At 43.5% G+C, this 20,936-nt stretch overlaps 1 protein-coding gene across 2 annotated transcripts in view; it reads right to left on the reverse strand.

Moving 5' to 3' along the window:
- Positions 1-20,936, reverse strand: part of AR (androgen receptor) — a 247,266-nt gene that overhangs the window by 78,588 nt on the left and 147,742 nt on the right. For both annotated transcript variants that reach the window (XM_082208535.1, XM_082208534.1), the window contains exon 3: positions 12,224-12,340. In XM_082208535.1, coding sequence (XP_082064661.1) covers positions 12,224-12,340 — 117 coding nt within the window. The remainder of the gene's footprint in view (positions 1-12,223; positions 12,341-20,936) is intronic.

Below are 20,936 nucleotides of genomic sequence, written 5' to 3' on the forward strand. Positions count from 1 at the left end.
TGCTCTGTCTAGTCAAGTTGTATGGCATTAATTTCAATATGTTACCTATGAGGCTTCTTGGGTGAGTGAAACCAACCACTTGTCTGTTTGATCCTTGCCCATCCTGACTCATAAAAGTGAGCCAGATAGGGCTAGGTAATGGGCTCTGTGGAGGGGTGAATGCTTTCCTCTGTCGGGGAGTCATCCTGGAACCCCTTAAAGAAGCGGTTATTAAATCACTTCTTTAAAAAGCCATTGGACCTGGCCATTATGGTCAATTATCGTCCAGTCTCTAATCTTCCATTCCTGGGCAGGTGGTTGTGGAACAGCTCCAGGCCTGTTTGGAGGATGCAGACCATTTGGACCCCTTCCAGTCAGGTTTCAGGCCCCACTTTCTGTGGCAGGCCCAGGGCCTGCCCCTTCCAATATCCTTCCTGCAAATTATCCTGGAGGACCTGGGAATGGCAAGGTCTCTAGAGACAATTTCAGCATTTTTGCCCAGGAACATGATCTCAAACTCCAATTTTGGCAGAACCAGACACAGATTCATTCCTGGCTCTGTTGAAAAAAATTCCCAGAGTGCAACCAGTAATTCCCACTGGGTGGTCCAGTTTAAGAGGTTAAAGGCAACTGGGTCTTTGCCTCCATGAGCTCCTGAAACACAGTAGACACAGCAGAAGAAAGGGAGCTGCAGCAATAGCACAGAAGGACCCTGCAAAATGTTCCTCCGTTCTCTCTGCAAATGACAGCTGGTTGTGAATTGCACAGGAGGAGCAGGGTGACCTGGAAATAGCTTAAGCCCAGCAGCTACAGCAGAAACCCTCATGGCTCTGCACCTCCCTTGCCAGCATTCTGGCTCCTGCAAGCAATGGGGACATGAACTCACCTTTCTCTCCCTCGCTTAAAAACATATCACATGTGATGCTGCAAATGCTGTTTACACAGGCCTCGCAGGAGAAACACATTTTGGTAATTTGGGTCTATTTACCAATTAATTCCACTTGCTCACATAGCTGACAAGACAGGCTTTATTCTGCCCCACTGACTGTCCCCTTCTGAAGTGCTCCAGGACTGGCGGAATGGCAACACTTTCATGGGCATACTGGGGCAGCAGTGATGACAGGAAGACTTAAGGAAGGACAGAAGCAAAATATACACTCATATCCTGTGCTGCCTACTCTATAAAAGCACTGTTCAGAATAGTGGTTTGCACAACCCACACAGGAAGGTAACAGCAAAGTAAAATTGAAAACTGTAATGATTAATTGCACATTTACTCAAGAACAAATTAATTAGTTTAATTAATTCAGCAAAACTGATGGAGTTGATCCATAATGCCAGCTTTTCAAAGTATGAAAGTGACTCAAACCTGTAGCACTGTCCTGCCACCCCCCCTACATCTTAGCACCTCCCCTTAGGTAATCCCACTACTCCCCCCCCGGGGGGGGGCAGAAGTATTGCCCATATTGGAAACCACTGGTGTACACTTTTAAAAATGGGCTGTAGCCTGCTTTCATGTTATCCCTCTGACACATTTGTGGGAGGGATATGTTCACAAGAATAACAGGGGGTTGGACTACAAGATCCTTTGGATACCTTACAACTTGTGGTCAATGCCCCTGAGCCACAGAAACATTTGCATCCATAGAACCTCCAGAAAGCATCTTGGTGTTCTGATGTTGTGAGCTGAAGGCTACAAGAAGGAGGAAAGCAGCAGATCAGCTGCAGCACAATTGCTGACAGGATTGAGGCCTTGCTGGCATATGACACATGTGCTTAGAGATCTGCACTGGCAGCCCATTTGTTCCCAGGGCAAGTTCAAGGTGTTAGTATTAATATGTATTTATTGGCATCTGTCTGTCTTGGAAGACAATGGAGGAGTGCTCCTTTGGGGCTGATATGGAAGAGACATGATTTGTTGTAGGTGGGGAAGATGAAGGCATCTAGTTTCTTTTTTTTTTTTTTTTTTGCATTTTTAAAAGATTTTATTAGTCTTTCCATATATATACATTAAATCCGTGTTCCATACATCTCATACTTTTGGACTTCCTTCAACGTCCTTGACATTCATTCTATTTATCTCTTTATAGCGCATTCCAGTCTTTCGTACTGCCATTAATACCATCTTTCAAACATTGTTTTCCATAAGCAATACTTCTTGGTGTTTTACAGTGCCTCTTTAAATCCTACTAGCGTTGTATTTACTAAACATTTGTTCTCCAGATAGTCCGCAAATTTTCCCCAGTCATCTATAAATTTTTGATCCTTCCTATATCTAATTTTCCCTGTTAATTTATCTAACTCCGCATATTCCGTCAATTTTAATCTCCACTCTGTTATCGTTGGGCCTTCTTCCTGCTTCCACTTCTGCGCCACCACGATTCTAGCTGCTGTTACCGCATACTGGAAGATTTTACAATCCTTTCTTTTGATGTCTTTTCCCACCATACCTAATAGAAAAGCTTCGGGTTTCTTTACAAATGTGTAGCTTAATATCTTTTTGATTTCATTGTAGACTTCGTCCCAGAAGCTTTTAACCTTCCCACATTCCCACCATTGGTGATAGAACGTCCCTTCTTTTTGTCTACATTTCCAACATTTGTTATCTGTTTTATACATCTTGGCTAGTTTAACGGGTGTTATATACCACCTATATAACATTTTTAACATATTCTCCCTTAGCAGTACACATGCTGTAAATTTTATATTCACTCTCCACAATTTTTCCCAATTCTCCGATTGAATATCATATCCAAAGTCCTTTGCCCATTGAGTCATCACTTTTTTAACTTTCTCATCTTTCATGTTCCATTCTAACAGTATTTTATACATACTTGACAGATTTTTCCGATCACAGTTTATTATCTCTCTCTGAAATTTCGACGTCTTTTCATCGTATCCCCTCTCTTTCACTTCTTTTTTAAATATTTCATTTATCTGATAGTAACTCAGCCAATCGTATGTATATCTTTTTACCTGGTCATATGGTTTAATTTTCCACTTCCCGCCTTCCTTCAATACCATTTCTTCGTACCTACCCCATTTTTTCCCCATATTGACTTTCTTTACACTTATCAACTCTAACATAGAAACTAAATAGAAGGCATCTAGTTTCTATGTTAGAGATGCACCATGGTGTTTCTTCTCTCTGCGTTTTTTCCAGCGGTCATTCCTCCTCTGGTCACTGCTGTAGATACACGATCTGACTGTCTGTCTCCAGGCACTGTGGTCATCTGCAAAGGATTCCCACATGGCAGGGTTGATGTTGCCAGCCTTCATGTCAAGTTTGAAAACTTCTTTGTAGCACAGAAGTGGTCTGCCAAGCCATTAATGTCTAGGGACCAGTTTACCAACGAGATCGCCATAAACCATATACACCCACTTGACTGTATTGATAAGCAGAACTGGACCTGCTGCAGATGCCACATTATTGTTTGTTAATTTTTCTTATTGACTAGCTGGTCTTGTTTGAGGAGGAGGAGCCAGAGGAGCACCACTCTTCCACAGTCACTCTTTCCTAGAGGTGTGTCCTCTGGGAGCAGCCCCAGCTCAAAGGCTGAAGGAAAATCTTTCCTGTTGCTTCCTGCTCTCCTAAGTGATCTGAGAGGGTTCCTGCTCACCTAGGCCAGGCTGGCTAGAAGAGTAAACAGCCATGAAAAACATGACAAGACCATGAACCCATATCTATCTAGAGAAAATCAATCAAATCATCAGTTTAGCTTGGGTGTGCCCAACAGCTGGGATCATAAAAGCAGAAGAGCCTGCTGGATCAGGCTAACAGCCTATCTAGTTTAGCATTCTGTTCTCACAATGGCCAACCAGATGCCCATTATGGGAAGCCTGCAAGCAGGACCTGAGCACAAGAGGGCTCTCTTCTCCTGTGGTTTCCAGCAAACGTTATTCATAAGCATGAATGCCTTCGGTAGCCCTCTGTTCCTCCATGAATTTGTCTGATCCTCTTTTAAAGCCATCCAGGTTGGTCGCTATCACTGCCTCCTGCGGCAGTGAGTTCCCTAGTTTAACTATGTGCCATGTGAAGAAGAACTTCCTTTTAATGGTGCTAGCACATTGCAAAGGTAAGCAAGATCCAGTATGGTTTCAGATTGGATGGGGCACTGTGTGTTGAGATTCCTGTATTGCAGGGGGTTGCAACAGATGAACCTTGGGGTCCCTTTCAATTCTATGAGTCTATGATTCTATTATCTGTCCTGAATCTTCCAAAGTTCAGCTTCCTTGGATGTCCATATGTTCTATAGTTACAAGAGAGGCAGGAAAACTTTTTTCTGTTCACTTTCTCCAGGCTGTGCATAATTTTATAAAATTTTGTCAAGTCACCTAATGCTAATTGTAACTGACATAGAAATGTTGAATGATATCAATTAATTGGTTCACATAACAGGCTGTGGTTGTTGTTAATGTGGCTCTATAAGCTAAAACTTCTGATGCTTTTAAAACTGCAAAATCAAATTAACGAGACACAATCCAGCATTCCTCAATATGCTGCATTCATTTTTTCTCACAAATGAATGAAATACTAGAGAGGCCTTCATCTCACACAAAAGGAATTCTGGCAGTCAGTTCATAAGAAAAGGAGGGTGAATATGTGGGGAAAGAGAAGTTGGAGCAGATATCGAAGTGACAAAGTTTAGTTCTCTCAAGACTGCAATTGTAGGCTGCTTTAACAGCAGTATAGTTGTAGAGTTGGAAGGGACAGCTCTAGTACAACGCCCTCCAATGAAGTTCAAGGGAAGTAATAGTACTGCTCTATTCTGCCTTGGTCAGACTTCACCTGGAGTACTGTGTTCATTTCTGGGCACCACAATTTAAGATGGATATTGACAGCTGGAATGTGTGCAGAGCGGGATGACCAAGGGTCTGGAAACCAAGCCTTATGAGGAACTTTAGAGGGAGCTCAGTATGTTTAGCCTGGAAAAGAGGAGACTGAAAAGAGATATGATAGCCATCTTCAAATATCTAAAAGTTTGTCACATGGAGGATGGAGCAAACCTATTTTTTCCTGCTCCAGAGGACAGGACCTGAAACAATGAATTCAAGTTACAAGAAAGGAGATTCTGACTAAACACCAGGAAGAACTTTCTGACAGTAAGAGCTTCCTTTGGAAGGTACAGTGGTACCTCGGGTTACAGACGCTTCAGGTTACAGACTCCACTAACCCAGAAATAGTACCTCGGGTTAAGAACTTTGCTTCAGCATAAGAACAGAAACCGTGCAGTGGCAGTGCAGTGGCAGCAGGAGGCCCCATTAGCTAAAGTGGTACCTCAGGTTAAGAACAGTTTTAGGTTAAGAACAGACCTTCAGAACGAATTAAGTTCTTAACCCGAGGTACCACTGTAGTGGACTCTCCTTCACTGGAAGTTTTTAAGCAGAGGTGGGATGTCTATCTGCCAGGGAATCTTTTGCTGTGAATCCCCCGGTGCAAGGGATTTGACGAGATGATCCTTGAGAGTTCCTTCCAACTCTACAACCCTATGATTCTGTCTTTTCCATTAGGAACAAACTGGAGGCAAGTGCAAGTGCTTATCCCAACAGGTTTTGTTGCTAATGTGCTGGGAGATTTACCATGCCATATTTACCCAATTTGTTCTCTGCCTAACAAGAACCAAGGGAATATCCCTTGCCAGGATATTGTACATCTTTAGTGTCAATATTTATGCTACAGAACACCACCACAAAGGAGGATGATTATCCCTGATTCGTGGGTAGGATTAACACACACTAATCGTGTTCTAAAAAAGAAAATCCACTGCAGTCTGGATATATGTAATGACTCAAATGAGACAGTAATGCCCACAGACTTTCCTTGACAGCTGGTGAAGAAAGCCCCAGAGATCGTGAGTCAACCAAAGACAGAGAAAGGCTAATATTTCAATGAGTTGCTCTTTGTATATGTATAATAAATAGGTATGAGAACCACAATTACAGATTACATGCAAAGATCATATTCCTTCACTGGCTTTTACTTAAGAAAAGCCTGTTGTTAGGGATTCTTGAGTCATGCTCCCTGCTTTGCAGACAGTTGGACTAGATGACCTTTGGGGGTCTCTTCCAACTCTATGACTATAATTAGCTAGACCTCCTTGCAGCTAGGAGGTGGAGAATCAGTTTAAGGAGTCAGAAGAACTGGGAAAGAAACAGAGAAATTATGTGAGAGTGGTTTTTTTAAAGGCCTTATGTGACGCCATGATGGCCCTGAAACTTTGAGGGGGAAACTTTCTTAGAAGAAGACTCTTAGAAAAAGATGACTCAGTGAAAGGGTCAGAACATGTGAGACCATTTCATGCATGGTGATGTATCACGACGGACTTTCACGCTATTCACAGAAATAGAACATGGAGTTAAGCATCATAATTTCCTCTTTCCAAAAAGTTGCCCAATCCATGAAAGGCAGGGTTTTAAGGACTGCATCTCTGAAGGCAGGTGAAGGCAACAGACAAATAATACAAGGAATTAGCCACAGGGGAAATGGCAAATGTAGGTCCCCATACTTGCAGTGCCTGAGATATGTGGGAAAGATTATCTTAGATTAGATTAGAATTTTAAGGTGTGCCTGCATTGTGTAGCTGTGCAGCCCTTTATATCTATGAAACAGTCATGAACCTTCAGCAATTGTCTCTGAGCTTGTTTAAGGTTGATTGTGTACTGTGGTTTTTTGTTAATGGCTCTTGTTACTCTTTTGTCTCATTTCAGGGACAGGAAAGCTATCCTGCAGAGGAAAGCATTCATTTGATTTGAGGACTGTTCTTGATATGATGTTGGAAGGGTTCCCTTTGCATTTCTGCAGCACCTGCAGCACACTGAGAGCCAGTGTGGTGTAGTGGTTAAGAGCGGTAGTCTCGTAATCTGGGGAACCGGGTTCGCATCTCCGCTCCTCCACATGCAGCTGCTGGGTGACCTTGGGTTAGTCACACTTCTTTGAAGTCTCTCAGCCCCACTCATCTCACAGAGTGTTTGTTGTGGGGGAGGAAGGGAAAGGAGAATGTTAGCCACTTTGAGACTCCTGAAGGGGAGTGAAAGGTGGGATATCAAATCCAAACTCCTCCTCCTCCTCATGTAGCATTATGATACAATGGCTTCTTGACTGATCTACTGGCATGTGGTGCTAAATTTCATTCACAGCAGTTGGGTGTGGTGTGGCTCAATAACAAATGTCATTGGACAACATCTCTCCTCTCTCCCCTTTCCATGCATGCATGCTTCTATTCCCCCATGAAAACAATAGGGAAGAACTGTATGGTGGTATACCTCCCCCAATCTTGTCATTTTTCTCCCACAGCTTTTCCCAGAAACAATTAGCTCAGAAATGAGCACCGCACTTCCATCATATTCCACTAGATATACTGCCCCAAATCTCATCACCTTTCTCCCACAATTTTCTGAGTCAGTGAGGTACCAAATGGATTTTTCTTGGAAGCAATTAATACAAAAATGTGCGCTGAACTATCACCATATTCCACTAGATTTCCAGAAGTGGCTTGAAAGCTCAAACATAATGCAGACATTAACAGCTAGGGAAACATTGAGGAAATGCAATGAACTGCTGTGTTAATGCACTCAGAGGGCTTATCCACAATTTCCTTTCCTCTGCTCTTTGCAGACAAGGTCTGTGCTTTAAAGCTCCATGTCCAAGCGCCCTTTTTTCTTTTTTGCTCTGGAGCTTTCCTCATGAAAACTCACCTTTTAAAGCTCAATTGGGGAAAACAGCAAACTGTTGAAAACCCAAACTGACAGAGTAATAAAGAGTGGGTTTTTACAGGGAAATCTCTGGGGTCCAAGCTTTTAAGCGCAGACCTGTGCCTGGAAAGAGCGGATCAGAAGTTACTTGCCCAAAGATGGAAGGAGGACATTCTACCTACAAAAGAAGAATGGCAGATAAAGATGATGGACTATGCCGAATTGGCAAAAATGACCAGGAAAATCAGAAAAAACCACTGTAAACAATTGAAAACATTGGCAGGATTATGAAAACACTTGTAATGAAGCGAGAACTATGATAAAAATTGAGTTTCAAGAAAATATGGAGAATATGATACAATGCAGTTTGAAAATAATATCTGGGGAAACCATGGAGGGGTGGAGGGAAGTTCTGGGATTCTGAGAATCCTATTTGTAAAATGCTTATGATTTATGTATGATGATAAATGTTAAAAGTGAAAATGAATAAAAAAAAATTGAAAGGAAAGAGCGGGTCAAAAGATTAAGTGTAGATAAGTCTCTGCTAGGTGCTGCAGATATTGGGACAGATAGGTGATGGATGATTTTTCTGGATGTGACTGGACAACAACAAATAAAGGCTGGTTTGTAACCCAGTGCAATCTCACACCTTAAACTACACACCAGCTAGTCTCACAACAGCCAAATGTTGATAAAATAAATGACTGTACAGGAAAATGATATCAGAAGGATATTGACAAGCTGGAAGGTGTGAAGAGGAAAGTGGCCAAGATGATAAATGATCTGGAAACCAAGCTTAATGAGGAACAGTTGAGGGAGCTGGGAATATTTAGCCTGAAGAAGATACTGGGAGATTGCATGAGAGCCATCTTCAAATACCTGAAGGGCTGTCACATGGAAGATGAAGCAAGCTTGTTTTCTGCTGCTCTGGAGGGGAGGACCCAAACCAATGAATTCAAATGACAAGAAGGGAGATTCTGACTAAACATTATGAATAAGTTTTTGGTGTTAAAAGCTGTTTGACAGTGGAACGGAGTCTCTGGGAAGGTGGTGGACTCTCCTTTCTTGGAGGTTTCTAAGAATATGGAGGGCCATATTTCTGGGGTTCTTTAGCTGTGCAGTTAGACTAGATGACTTGGGGTTCACTTACAACTCTACAATTCTATGATAAGAAGAAGAAAAAGGGGAAGGAGAATATATTTTACTTTACATTCTCAGGAGCAACAGCATTCAAAAGTGACAGTGAAACAACTGCCTCCCAGCCAAACTCCTGTCAGCATTCCAAAGAGCTGCTCATGGATTTATTATGACTTAACAAGTTAAATCATTAACTGCTTTAAAAAGCGGCCTTTGGGATTTCTTTCTGGATGAGGAGGGAGTTGGAGGGCCTTAGGCTGGCTCAATCAAAAAGGCACAATTCAAAGGATGCCTCACATTTGCTTGGCTTCCTTACTGAATAAACTACAGCCTCTGTAGGAATGGGGAGGTTTTTTTCTGAGAGAAAACACCCTTAGACCACTTTTAACAACCGTAGAGAATCCTGGGAACTGTAGTTTGTTAAAAGGGCTAGGTACTGTAGACCTGCAAAGGTGGTGACCATAGCAAACTGAATCTCCCAGGATTCTTTGGGGGAAGCCATGTGACTGTTAAAGTGATACTACAGTGCATTAAATGCATGGTGTGGCTATGACCAGAGGGTGTGTGCATGTCTCTGATTTGCTAATGGAAGGAAGAAGAAAGGGACTAAACCTCAAGTTTAGGCCTCTGTCTTTAGGGGCAAATGAAGACCCATGAAGAGGGTTAGTCTGCAGGGCAAGCCAAAGAGTTGCATGGTTTCCATACCAATCCCCAACGTCACTCTCATGTTTTTTCTTGCCTGCTCCCCCCACTCCAGAGTCTTTCTCTGTTGCACTAATCCTGCCTCTAGCATCATGTGTGGAACATAGCAGGTCTTTTCTTGGGAAGGGGGCATTGAGAAAATGAGCGATACTCCTGCTCTGCTTATTATGATTGCTTTCATAGTTAATCTGTATTATTAACAGGCTTATGGATCTTTTCCAAGAGTGAGCAAGCAGGAAACCTTCTGCTAGAGGGCAAAACTAGACCACAGAATGTGGATCTTGACAATATGATCACTCTCCATCTTCTGTTCATTTAACTTGTGGTATTTCAGTCTGTCAAGTGTGTAAGGCTGAAACCACGCGTTCAATACATGTAAGCTGCCAATGTACTATGTTGATTTTAATTTAAAGACCACTTGTCCAGAGTTTGGCGGGTAGAAGTGAGGTGGAGGGATTGGGTTCAGTGGTAGGGCCAGGTTAGGTTCCTGACCCCCCCCACCCCACCTGGAGAGTCTCAGCAGAGGTTGGGGAGGGCTGAGCAGCTGGGGAGGGAGGCAACAACTGTTCAGGAGCTTGAAGAGGAGGGTGAAGTATTGTCATCTATATATAGACCATCCATCCTGCAGGAGGGCACACTTGAAATCCCAACTCTCCTGCATCTTCACTAATTCCACCAAGCTCTGTAAGTGAGTGGGCAGTAAAATGGCAGATGCAATTCACTGTAAACAAGAGTAAAGTGATGCATGTTGGGGCAAATAAATTATTAATCTCATATACAGTATAAGCTCATGGAATCTGAATTGGTGATGGCGGAGCAGAAACAAGAAGCCTTGGGAGCATAGTGGAGAGTTCGATGATGATATTGATGCAGTATGCAATGGCTGTGAAAAACCACAAGTAGGTTTGGAGCACAAGAGCCCTCTCCTCTCCTGCAGTTTCCAGCAACTGGTATTCAGAAGTATTGCTGCCTCCAACTGTGGAAGAAGAGCATAGTCAAATTCATGGAGGAGAGGGCTATAAATGGTTACTAACCACGATAGCTATGCTCTGCCTCCACATTTGGAGAAGGTAATGCTTCTGAGTATCAATTGCTGGAAACCATGGGACTCTTGCACTTTTATCCTGCTTGCTGATTTCCCACGGGCAACTGTTAGGTGACTGTAAGAGGATGCTGGACTGGATGTGTCATTGGCCTGATCCAGCAGGCTCTTCTTACGTCCCTATGTGTTGAGCACCATGCAGGGCAGATGGAGAGCCCTGCGCACAATGAATGCCTTATTTATAGTTGCAAGCTGCTCTAATAACTCTTTTAAGAGGATCATGAAAATACCAGAATCTACAACTTTTTCACCACAAATCTGCTGCCTAGGACCCTCTTAAGAGAGGTCTCACAGATTTCTCATAGACAACACCTTCTGCTAATAACCACATTTGCCTCTCTGGCTCTCAGGTTGTGAGAAGCAGATGCCTGCCATGTTATCCCAACCTCCCACACGACACTTTTATTTTTGATAAGGGTAACTTAAATTTACATAAGAAAGAAATGATTATGCATTTATTGGTGGTAGCCAGAATGATTCTTGTGCATTTCTGGAAAGATTTACATTTAAAAGTTTGGGATAGTGTCCTTCTAGAAAAATTAATATACAAATGGAGCATCGCCAGGTGCCTAAATAAATAGGATAACGTAGTACCACTTCAGTCCGACTTTATCTCCTTTGTAGGTAAAGAGGACTGCAAGAAGATCAAACCTCTCCATTCTGAAGGAAATGGAGCGCTCTGAGCGCTCACTGGAAGGACAGATCGTGAAGCTGAGGCTCCAATACTTTGGCCACCTCATGAGAAGAGAAGACTCCCTGGAAAAGACCCTGATGTTGGGAAAGATGGAGGGCACAAGGAGAAGGGGACGACAGAGAATGAGATGGTTGGATGGTGTTCTTGAAGCTACTAGCATGAGTTTGATCAAACTGCGGGAGGCAGTGGAGGACAGAAGTGCCTGGCGTGCTCTGGTCCATGGGGTCACGAAGAGTCGGACACGACTAAACGACTAAACATAACATAAGGTAAAGAGGAACATGCCCAAGAACCTCCCCAGGCTATGAAAAAAATTACTTAATACATTAAGCTAGAATGTAAGGTGAATGTAGTGATAAATTTCTCTTGACATGGTAGAGTATCTGATTTGGTTATTATTTATGTTTATTTAATTCAAAGAATGTGCCCATTCTACAGCTCTAAGCACAATTTCCCAAGATGTCCTACATGCTATATTGCATGTGTTGAAGTTCCTCCACCCACAATGTAATGACTGCTTGCTTGCAACAAAACTTTTTGTAGAAAACTAATAAACATTTAATTAAAAAAAATGAAAACAGATTGCCTTGATTGCGAGCTTGCATTCCTGCACCACAGAGGATCATCTCTTGAGGATCTAGCTTTGGATCTGGCCTTGGAGCACAGGTTGGGGTTTTGTTTTGGCTAGAGGTCCCTGCCTGACTCAGTAAGCGCTGGGGTGCTTGCCAAAACCTCAGCGAAGAAGGGCACTAATCTAATCCATTATCAGTGGCAGGCTTCTGGGTGAAGAGAATGACTGCAACAGCTGAGATCTTACCCGCATACCTGCCTCCAGCCTCATTTAGATACATGACACATAGCAAGTGAATCAGGTATGCTGCAAAGAATCAAAGGTTCATAAACAGAAGCTGGATTACCTCCGAGAGTCATCCCAGCCTCATAGCATTTCCGAAGGCGGCAGGAGGGACAGTTTTTCCTTCGGAACTTGTCGATGGTGCAGTCATTTCGGCTGGCACAGAGGTACTTCTGTTTACCTAAAAGCATAAAGAGAGCATATCATGAATGCAAAGTGGCAATCCTCCCTTTACTAGAAACAAAGAGCACCAAGTACTCAAAGCGACAAGCTAAAATCATACAATTGTAGGGGTTTAAAGGTCCCCAAGGGCCATCTAGTCCAACCCCCTGCATGACTGGTGGCCACCCAAGCTCTGGCTAAATGTTCTTTTGCCAGGGCAAATTATTAACTATCTTTTATGCAAGGTGTGCATACTGAAGCAAAACTAAAAATTCTGTGTAATAATAAAACAACAACACAAAACAACATTCACTCTACACATTTCCAGCTGGTGACTAAAGTAAATACATTTTTTAAAAAAATTAACACACACATCAGCAGTGGATTTGGTTTAAAACAATAAAATCACATGCTATTTATTTTTAAAAGTCTGGGGGGCATTTAATACAGCCTTCAGCCTGTGCCAGACATGACCATAAAGGAAAAAAGGATTTGGAGGGAGAAGGGAAAAAGCAAGGTCAGGCATGAATTCTTAAAAGTTAACAGTTCTTATTAGAACAGCTGGGATGGAAATGGTTCATGTAGCTACCTGGCCACGCTCAATATGTTACTATTAGTATATAAAGCCCTTAACAACTAGAGATTAGTTTACGAGTGCTCACCCAGATGCCTATGGGAAACCAGCAAGCAGGATTCAAACCCAAGAGCAACTCTCGCCTCCTGTGGTTTCCCTGAGAATACAATAAAAGCCTGCTGGATGAAGCCAATGGCCCATCTAGTCCAGCATCCTCTTCTCACAGTGGCAAACCAGGTGCCTGTTACGGGAAACTTGCAAGCAGGTATGAGAACCCTCTCCCCTCTTGCAGTTTCCATAAGCATTGCCTCAACTCACCATGATAATAATAATAATAATAATAATAATAATAAATTTATTATTTATACACTGCCCATCTGGCTGGGTTTCCGCAGCCACTCTGCGTGGCTCCTAACAGAATGTTAAAAACATGATAAAAGATCAAACCAGAAAAACTTCCCTAAACAGAGCTGCCTTCAGATGTCTTCTATAAGTCAGATAATTTTTTATTTCCTTGACATTTGATGGGAGGGCGTTCCACAAGGCGGGTGCCACTACCGAGAAGACCCTCTGCCTGGTTCCCTGTAACCTCACTTCTCACAGTGAGGGAACCGCCAGAAGGTCTTCGGAGCTGGACCTCAGTGTCTGGGCTGAATGTTGGGGGTGGAGATGCTCCTTCAGGTATACTGGGCTGATGCAGTTTAGGGCTTTAAAGGGCTGCACCAACAGTTTGAATTGTGCTCAGAAATGCACTGAAAGCCAACTTAGGTCTTCCAGGAACAGTATTATATGGTCTTGGTGGCCGCTCCCACTCACCAGCCTAGTTGCCCCGTTCTGGATTAGTTGTAGTTTCTGGGTCACCTTCAAAGGTAGCCCCACATAGAGCACATTGCAGTAGTCCAAGCGGGAGATAACCAAAGCATGCACTACTCCTGTAAGACAGTCCACGGGCAGGTAGGGTCTCAGCCAGCATACCAGATGGAGCTGGTAGACAGTTGCCCTGGACACAGAATTGACCTGCGCCTTCACGGACAGCTGTGAGTTCAAAATGACTCCCAGGCTGTGCTCCTGGTCCTTCAGGGACACAGTTGCGTCATTCAGGACCAGGGAGTCCCCCGCCCCCAGCGGCTTCATATAGATATTAAAAAGCATGGGAGAGAGGACAGAACCCTGAGGCACCCCGCAAGTGAGAGCCCAGAGGTTTGAACCCTCATCCCCAACACCTCTTTCTGGACATGGCCCAGGACAAAGGAGTGGAACCACTGAATAACAGTGCCCCAGCTCCTCTAGATGGTCCAGAAGGATGTAATGGTTGATGGTATCAAAGGCCTTTGAGAGAGACCTCTAATTATGGAGACAGAGCTTAGCCATCATGGATAGTAGCCATCAGTAGCCCTCTCCTCCATGAATTTGTCTAATGAATTTTACAGCCATCCAGGTTGGTGGCCATCACTGCCTCCTGGGGGAAGGAGTTCCAGAGAGAATGCCTCCAATGAGCCTTCATCTTTTTGAAGAACAGAACTAGGGACATTTTGGAAGGAAAGTGAAGACAGGAGAAAGACAGCCTCAAAACAGGGTGAAGGACAGGTGAAAATGACTATGAGATGCACATAACTTATGTAGAAAAATAATTTAAATCCAGGCTACAGAAGCTCTGAGAAGAATGAGCAGATCAAAAACAAGGTTGATAAGGATTTGGAAGATAATAATGGGAGAGGAGTTTAAGGGCTTGAACAGCCAAGGAACACAGTGAGAAAAGGAAGGAAAGCAGAGTAAGGATGATCATTAGTCAGTGAGAGGGGATGAAGGAAAGCTTTTAAAAAATTATTATTTTAAAGAATTGGAACATCAAGTTCAGGCTTACAGCAGGGCAGAGAAGGTAAAGTAGAATTGACTTTAGAAGCTAAATAGTGTCAAGAGAGCAAGTAATAGAATAGAGAAAGCCAAGAGGGGTCAGGAATAGAATATCTGGCAAAATGAGCTAAAGTTGGGAGCCTGAGTTAACTTTATCTACCTGTCTCCAGATGGATTGACTGATCTAGTTTTTAGCAGAGCACTTTTGCTGTAGTTTCAGTTCCATCACAGCACTGTAAATACACTCTGTGAGGTGAGTGGGGCTGAGAGACTTCAAGGAAGTGTGACTGACCCAGCAGCTGCATGTGGAGGAGCGGAGACGCGAACCCGGTTCCCCAGATTACGAGACTACCGCTCTTAACCACTACACCACACAGATCAAGCTTTTTTTGCTGTTGCTCTGGAGGTTAGGACCCGAACAAATGAGAAAAAAAGAAAGAACTTTCTGGCTGTAAGTGATGTTCAACAGTGGAACCTTGGGAGGTGGTGGTGGTAGACTCTCCTTTCTTGGAGGTTTTAAAGCAGAGGTTGGATGGCCCATTGTCAGGGATTCTTCAGCTGTGATCCCTGCATTGCAGGGGGTTGAGCTGGATGGCCCGGGGGGGGGTCCCCCTACCAACTCTACAAATGTATGATTCTATGGATGTGTGTTGCCAAATACAACATGTCATTCTCCCTGAATGGCATGCTGCTAAATCCCACCTGTCAGGAGTTGGAGTTAGGTGTAGGTCAGCAATAAAGAACACTTCAGTGAAGTTAACTTCTTTATTCAAAGAAACCAAAACAGCACAGGCCTAGTGTTCACAGCAACTCTTCCCAGTAGGTCTTGCCCCAACAAGGCAGTTGCAAGGACTGAGGGTCCCCACTTTCCCACAGCTACCTAAGCCCTCTCCTCTCCAGTGCTTTCCCCAAGCAATTAGAGACTGCATCTGCATGCAACCAAGCTCTCCACTGCTCTGTGCATTTCTCTGTGTGTTCTGGGAGACCTGGTCTCTACAGGAGGGGAGACTCCCTGGCTTCTTCAGCAGCCTGCCTCATCTCTGCCTCTTGACCCCACTCATCTTCAGCCTCCACTTCTGCCTCTGACTCGGGACTGCCCTCTGCCACAGACTCCTGCTGTTCACTAAATTCTGTTACCTCTTCAGCTTCTGACACCTCCTCCTTCCAGTCTGCCTCCTCTTGTCCCACTGACCACTCATTATCATTCCACCACCAATTCCGTGGCTTGAAGTCTTCTTTCCCTTGGGGGTTTCCCCATCTGGAGCCTGCCACCACTGCCTCCAGTGAGCTCATGACACCACCATAGTACTACAGAGAAAACCATGGCATTCCTTAGGAGGTGGCTGCTGTCCTAGGGGACTGAATCCACAGTTCCTCAGCAAGCTAGTTTTTGTTCTGGGGCCAGCCATATCCTGTTCCAGTAGTCCCCATTTGCAGGAAGAGCTTCCTCTCAGACACCTACTAGCCAGCCGTATCCCAGGCAACTGTTGAGCCCCCAGCAAGAACTCTTGCCCACCCTCCTCTGAATTACATAACTGTGCACTCTTTTGTCTGACACAGTTGACCTCCATCAGCAAAAATCACATCAACAACCCTGTAATCAAGGCCCCTGCATAAGAAGTCATTATAAGGTTTTTCTCTTCTAATAATGCTGCTCTCTTCTCTCTCTGGATGCATGGTGGGATGTTATGGTGTGGAGCTAAGAAACAACCATGCCTTTTTTTTAACACCCCCCCACACACAAACAACAACAAAACCCGCTAAATAAGTTCCCCTTATTAGAAGGTGGTTATTACACTCAAGACCCCTTGGCAGCCAAAAAAAGGAGAATAATGGGGCTCGAGTGCATTAATGTGCTATTTCACCAAGTTCTTTTAGCACAACCAGCTCTCAGCGGCTCCTCTCTTCAATGCTCCCCTCCCTGGACCTCACTCGTTCTTCCCCATTATCAGCTCTAAGGGTACTTGTATGATTTGGGGAGGGCAGGGGAAAACAGGGGGACTTGCAAAAATGTGTTTGAGCCTGGACTGAGTGTGGATGGTGAGGGGATAAAGAGGCTTAATAGGGCCCATCTGGGGGACTGGGCACGAAGCTATAGGTACAAGAGAGATATGCAAGCTTTATAGAGAGTCAGCATGGTGAAGTGGTTAGTGTTGGAGTAGGACCTGGGAGACCAGTGTTTGAATCACAACTCAGCTGTGAAGCTCACTGGGTGTGTGACCTTGGGGTCCACTCACACCGTCTCTTGGCCTAATCTAGTTCACAGGGTTGTTGTGGGTCTTAAATTACAACTCAAAGATTTCAAAGGTTTCAGCTTCATAAAGTGTTATATATCACAATTATTCCAGTGACAACATCGCAAGTTACCAGACCCCTTACAACTTTAAAAACCTATTAGCTGGACTGGAAGCAGTGGTCCGAGATGTGGGTGGCATTTCTACCTTACACAATATTTTACTGGATTAAACTAAGAGATCACATGTTGGTAGTAAAATTCCACGGGAACATGACCTTGAACTAAAAATAAACTGTGATTCTTGGTATGCCATATGGATCCAGCCCCAGTTTAAATCCATCTCTGCCATGGTAAGGGGAAATGCTACAAAATTATTTGTCACTGGTACTTTTCTCCCCATACCCTCCAAAGGATTAAAGAGAGAGAGAGATTACTCTCCCCGATGTGCTGGAGAAGTTTTTTTGTTTTCATATGTGGTGGTTGTGCCCATACATTGCTGCATTTTGGAGGGATGCATTTCAAGAAATGAATAGCATTACAACTTCAGAAGGATACTGACAAGCTGGAAGGTGTGCAGAGGAGGGCAACCAAGATGATCAAGAGACCGGCAACCAAGCCTTATGAGGAATGATTGGGAGAGCTGAACTGAGAAGAGATATGATAGCCATCTTCAAATATCTAAATGACTGTCACATGGAAGATGGAGCAAGCTTGTTTTCTTCTGCTCTGGAAGGTAGGACCTGAGCCAATGGCTTCAAGTTAAAAGAAAAGAGATTCCAACTAAACATTAGGAAGAACTTTATGACTGTAAGAGCTGTTAGAACAGATTCCTTCGGAAGGTAGTGGATTCTTCCACATTGGATGTTTTTCAACATCGTTTGAATGGCCATCTGACAGGGATGCTTTAGTTAACAATCCTGCATTGCAGGGGCTTGGGCCAGATAACCCTTGAAGTCCCTTCCAACTCTACAATCCTATGATTCTATTATCTATGGCAATGTTTATGCTTCAGTATTACTGTTATTTGTTAATTATTTTCATTGTAAAATTAAAGCATTACAAATAAACAAATCTGTGAATGGATGGGAAGAGATGGATTAGAGTTGTGTCTTCCTTTCTTCACACTACACACCTCTCTTTCTGCTCTCCCTTGACACTCTCATGGCTTGAGCTCACTCTCCTCTACTTGGTCAGAGAGATGAACAGGCGCCATGCAGGATGATCTGTGAACGTCGGCCAGCCCAAACCCTCCAAGTCCCTTGCCCACCCTTGTTTAGCTTTCCCTCCAGAGTTAGGCTCAAGAAATGTCCTAAGAAGGAGAGTAATGGCAATGCATACGCATGCATGGAGGAAAAAAAGGTAGGGGGGGAAGCAAGTAAGAGGCAATATGATAGAAGTGTATAAAATTACTCATGACCTGGAGAAAGGGATGGTGTGGAGAGAAAAGCTTTCCCCCCTCTCCTAGAACTCCAGAACTCGTGGACATCTAATGAAGCTGAATGTTGGAAAATTCAGGACAAGCAAAATAAAGTCCTTATTCATGCAGAATAGTTAAAGTATGGAACTCATTTCCACAGGACGCAATGACTGTGACCAACCTGGATGGCTTTAAAAGAGAACTGGAAAAATTCATGGAGAAGGCTATCAATAGCTATTAGTCATGATGACTATGTTCTGCCTATGGTCAGAGACAGTAATGCTTCTGAATACCAGTTGCTGAAAGCCACAGGAGGAGAAAAGGCATCTGTCTAGCCACTTTGAGAACAGGATGCTAGAGTAGATAGACCATTGGCCTGACCCAGCAGAGCTCCTCTGATGTTCTTGGTGTGCCTATGAAAGAGGTTGGGGAGGAACGAGTCTCTGAACAACTTTTGATACTGATCAATGAATGAATCATTCACTGCTCCACACCATGTACATCACTTTCATTACTTACATAGGTGATCCAACGTAAGACAGGGGGAGTGAGACCACCATTTCCAGTTCTAACATTGCCCCAAGAATAAACACTAGTGTGCACTTTCATTGCCGCAGATGATCTGCACTTACGCAGTCACTTTAGAATTTCCCTCAAGCATTTTACTTAAAAGATTTCTATGTGATCCCTTCAACAACAACTTAGGAACAATGATAGTTGAACCAATGCCACCTTGGAACAGCTCTGTAACCAGAGTTCTTGCTTTTGCCCATGATGTGTAGATAGGCAGAGAAAGTGACTTTCCAAAGATATATGAAGTGACTCTGTACCAACTTTTATGAGGTTGTGCAGTACATTATGTCAGTGACTGTTAACAGTGGAGATACGAAACAATGTTCTCTATCATGGGCCATCTTTGGAGAAATAATGTCTTCATTTTGGATGTAGTAAAGGCAGCGTGTTGGAGCAAATTATATTTTGACAGGTCTTGTGGTTACTACACTTAGGCAGGAATAAATTGGATGCACAAATATAAGATGATGGTGGGGAGACACTTGGGTTAACAGCAGTCAACATGAAAATGATATTGGGGTCTTAGTAGACCACAGGCTTAACATGAGTCAACAGTATGATACAGAAGCAAAAAAAAGAAAAGAAAAGGTAATGCTATTCTTGGCTGTATCAACAGAAGTCTAGTGTCAATGTCAACGGAAGTCATAGTACTGCTCTATTCTGTCTTGGTTAGACCACTCCAGTTCTGGGCATCACAATTTAAGAAGGATGTTGACAAGCTGGAATGTGAGCAGAGGAAGGTGGTCAAGGGTCTGGAAATCAAGCCTTATAAGGAATGGTTGAAGGAGTTGGGTATGTTTAGCCTGGAAAATAGGAGACAGAGTAGATATTATAGCCATCTTCAAATATCTAAAGGGCTGTCACGTGGAGGATGAAGCAAGCTTGTTTTTCCCTGCCCTGTAGGGTAGATCCCAAACCAACGGATTCAAAATCCAAGAAAGGATTCAGACTAAACGTCAGGGTGAAATTTCTTAGGGTAAGGACTATTTGGTAGAGGAACACGTTCCCTTGGAAGGTGGTGGAGTTTCCTGAACTGAAATATTTTAAGCAGAGTTTGGTTGGCCATCTGTCAAGGATGCTTTAGTTGATTCCTGCAATGAAAGGGGTTGGACAAGATTACCCTTGCTGGTGCCTTCCAACTCTACCATTCAATGATTCTAAGACTATGCAATGCAGAAACCAGAACTTTTTCTTCAAATTCCTTCAACAGGAAAGTGGGAGCATAGGGACTAAGGGGAGTGGAAGGGAACAGATTCCCAGAGGATGAAATTTTCTCTCCCCTGCCCTCCCCAGCTACCTAACCTCAGTCCAGGAGTAGAAGGGAAGTTCCTGTGTTGCCTAATTCCTCTTTTTCCCCTTTCCACCCACCTGCATCGTCTACTACCCACCTCCTCACTCCTGACTTACCTGCTCTCCACACCCACCACCTTCATTATCATCATTTCAGCCATTTATATACTGTGTAAAACTACCGTTTCTAAGACATGCACAATAGGTTACAAAAGAGACACAAGACAATTTGAAGTAAGAAATACAGATTTGCAACTAGCAGCAATATTTGGGGAGAAAGACATAAAGACAAGGACTCAGCTGTGTGGTACCAGCTCATCTCTTATTTAAAGCCTAATGAAATGCCAGTTTTACTGCCTTCAGCTCATTCCTTGGATAAGGTTAATTGATGGATCTTCTTATAGTTTACTTAGGGCCCATCCACACTTTCCTTTGTTCTGTGATTTCTAGTATTTTTTTATCTACCTACTGGATATTGCCCCATCACACTCTCCAGGAAACCATGCTGTTTATTGCTGAATTGGAACAAACAGAAAACCTGAATAAAGATCTGTCCCTTTTCTGAACCGGTCCTATAACTGGTTCTGAAGGGTATTTCATATGCTTTCCTGTGAGTGGTGTTGGGATGGTCCTCTCCCACCTACTTTCCTCCTTTCCCTGCCTACCCCTAC

The sequence above is a fragment of the Podarcis vaucheri genome, assembly GCF_965113315.1.
Source record: "Podarcis vaucheri genome assembly, chromosome: Z".
In the NCBI taxonomy this organism is placed as follows: domain Eukaryota; kingdom Metazoa; phylum Chordata; class Lepidosauria; order Squamata; family Lacertidae; genus Podarcis; species Podarcis vaucheri.